The sequence below is a fragment of the Penaeus monodon genome, chromosome 23 (genome assembly GCF_015228065.2).
Source record: "Penaeus monodon isolate SGIC_2016 chromosome 23, NSTDA_Pmon_1, whole genome shotgun sequence".
NCBI classification, from domain to species: domain Eukaryota; kingdom Metazoa; phylum Arthropoda; class Malacostraca; order Decapoda; family Penaeidae; genus Penaeus; species Penaeus monodon.
This window is the reverse complement of record NC_051408.1, coordinates 39,724,666-39,725,410: the sequence shown is the minus strand read 5'-3', so window position 1 is coordinate 39,725,410 and position 745 is coordinate 39,724,666. Positions and strand designations below refer to the sequence as shown.

Here is a 745-nt window from a genome sequence, read left to right as displayed (position 1 = left end):
TGCCCTTCATGAAACCCTGTAAAATTTGTGGGTCACGTCCAAGAGTATACTGGTTAATATAACCGAAAATAAATATTCCTTTTAACACATAGTTGGTCATTTGAATTAATAATACATATGTTATGGCTGCTTAAATTTTGTTCCTGCGATTTTCTAAAAAGTTAGACTGCTAGGCTTATAATTTGGATTCATTTTTGCAATGGTACACCTATTATGAAAAAACTCTGATTTTCAAATATGTTTGGACCAACAATTTGTAAACATAAGTGTAATACAAATGAATTAACATTCAAAAAGAATTTTTTATTTATTGTAGTATATAAATACGTGAATGAACCTTAGGGTGATAAATAAATGCTTTCTGTGAAGCAGTTTAACATATCTGATCAGCATAAGGCTTTAGTGGTTTGGTGAGCTGTATTCGTCAGCAGGGGGGCTGACGTGGGCGACTTCGTTGGGCCCAGTGTACTCCTCCTCCACGGTTGGAACAGGGGCAACGGGGGCAACGTCAATGCTTAGTTCGCTGTATTCTTCGTCAACGGTCACAGCAGGAGAGCCGGCAGAGTCGGGACCAGCGTCAATGCTTGGACCAGTATATTCCTCTTCAACGGTAACAACAGGTGCAACAGGACCTGTGCTTGGCTCACTATGCCCAACAGCGCCGCCGCCAATGCCTCCAGCAGCGCCTACAATAGCACTAGCAGGGAGGTTTCCGCTGCCGACGAAAACGGCCGGGAAAACGCTG

General features: G+C 42.7%; 1 protein-coding gene across 1 annotated transcript in view; it reads right to left on the bottom strand.

The window, feature by feature from the left end:
* Positions 1-332: 332 nt before the first annotated feature.
* Positions 333-745, bottom strand: part of LOC119588422 — a 687-nt gene continuing 274 nt past the window's right edge. Inside the window, exon 2 of the mRNA XM_037937095.1 lies at positions 333-745. This exon is cut by the window's right edge and continues 146 nt beyond it. Within this exon, the coding sequence (XP_037793023.1) occupies positions 400-745 (346 nt within the window). The 3' untranslated portion in view covers positions 333-399.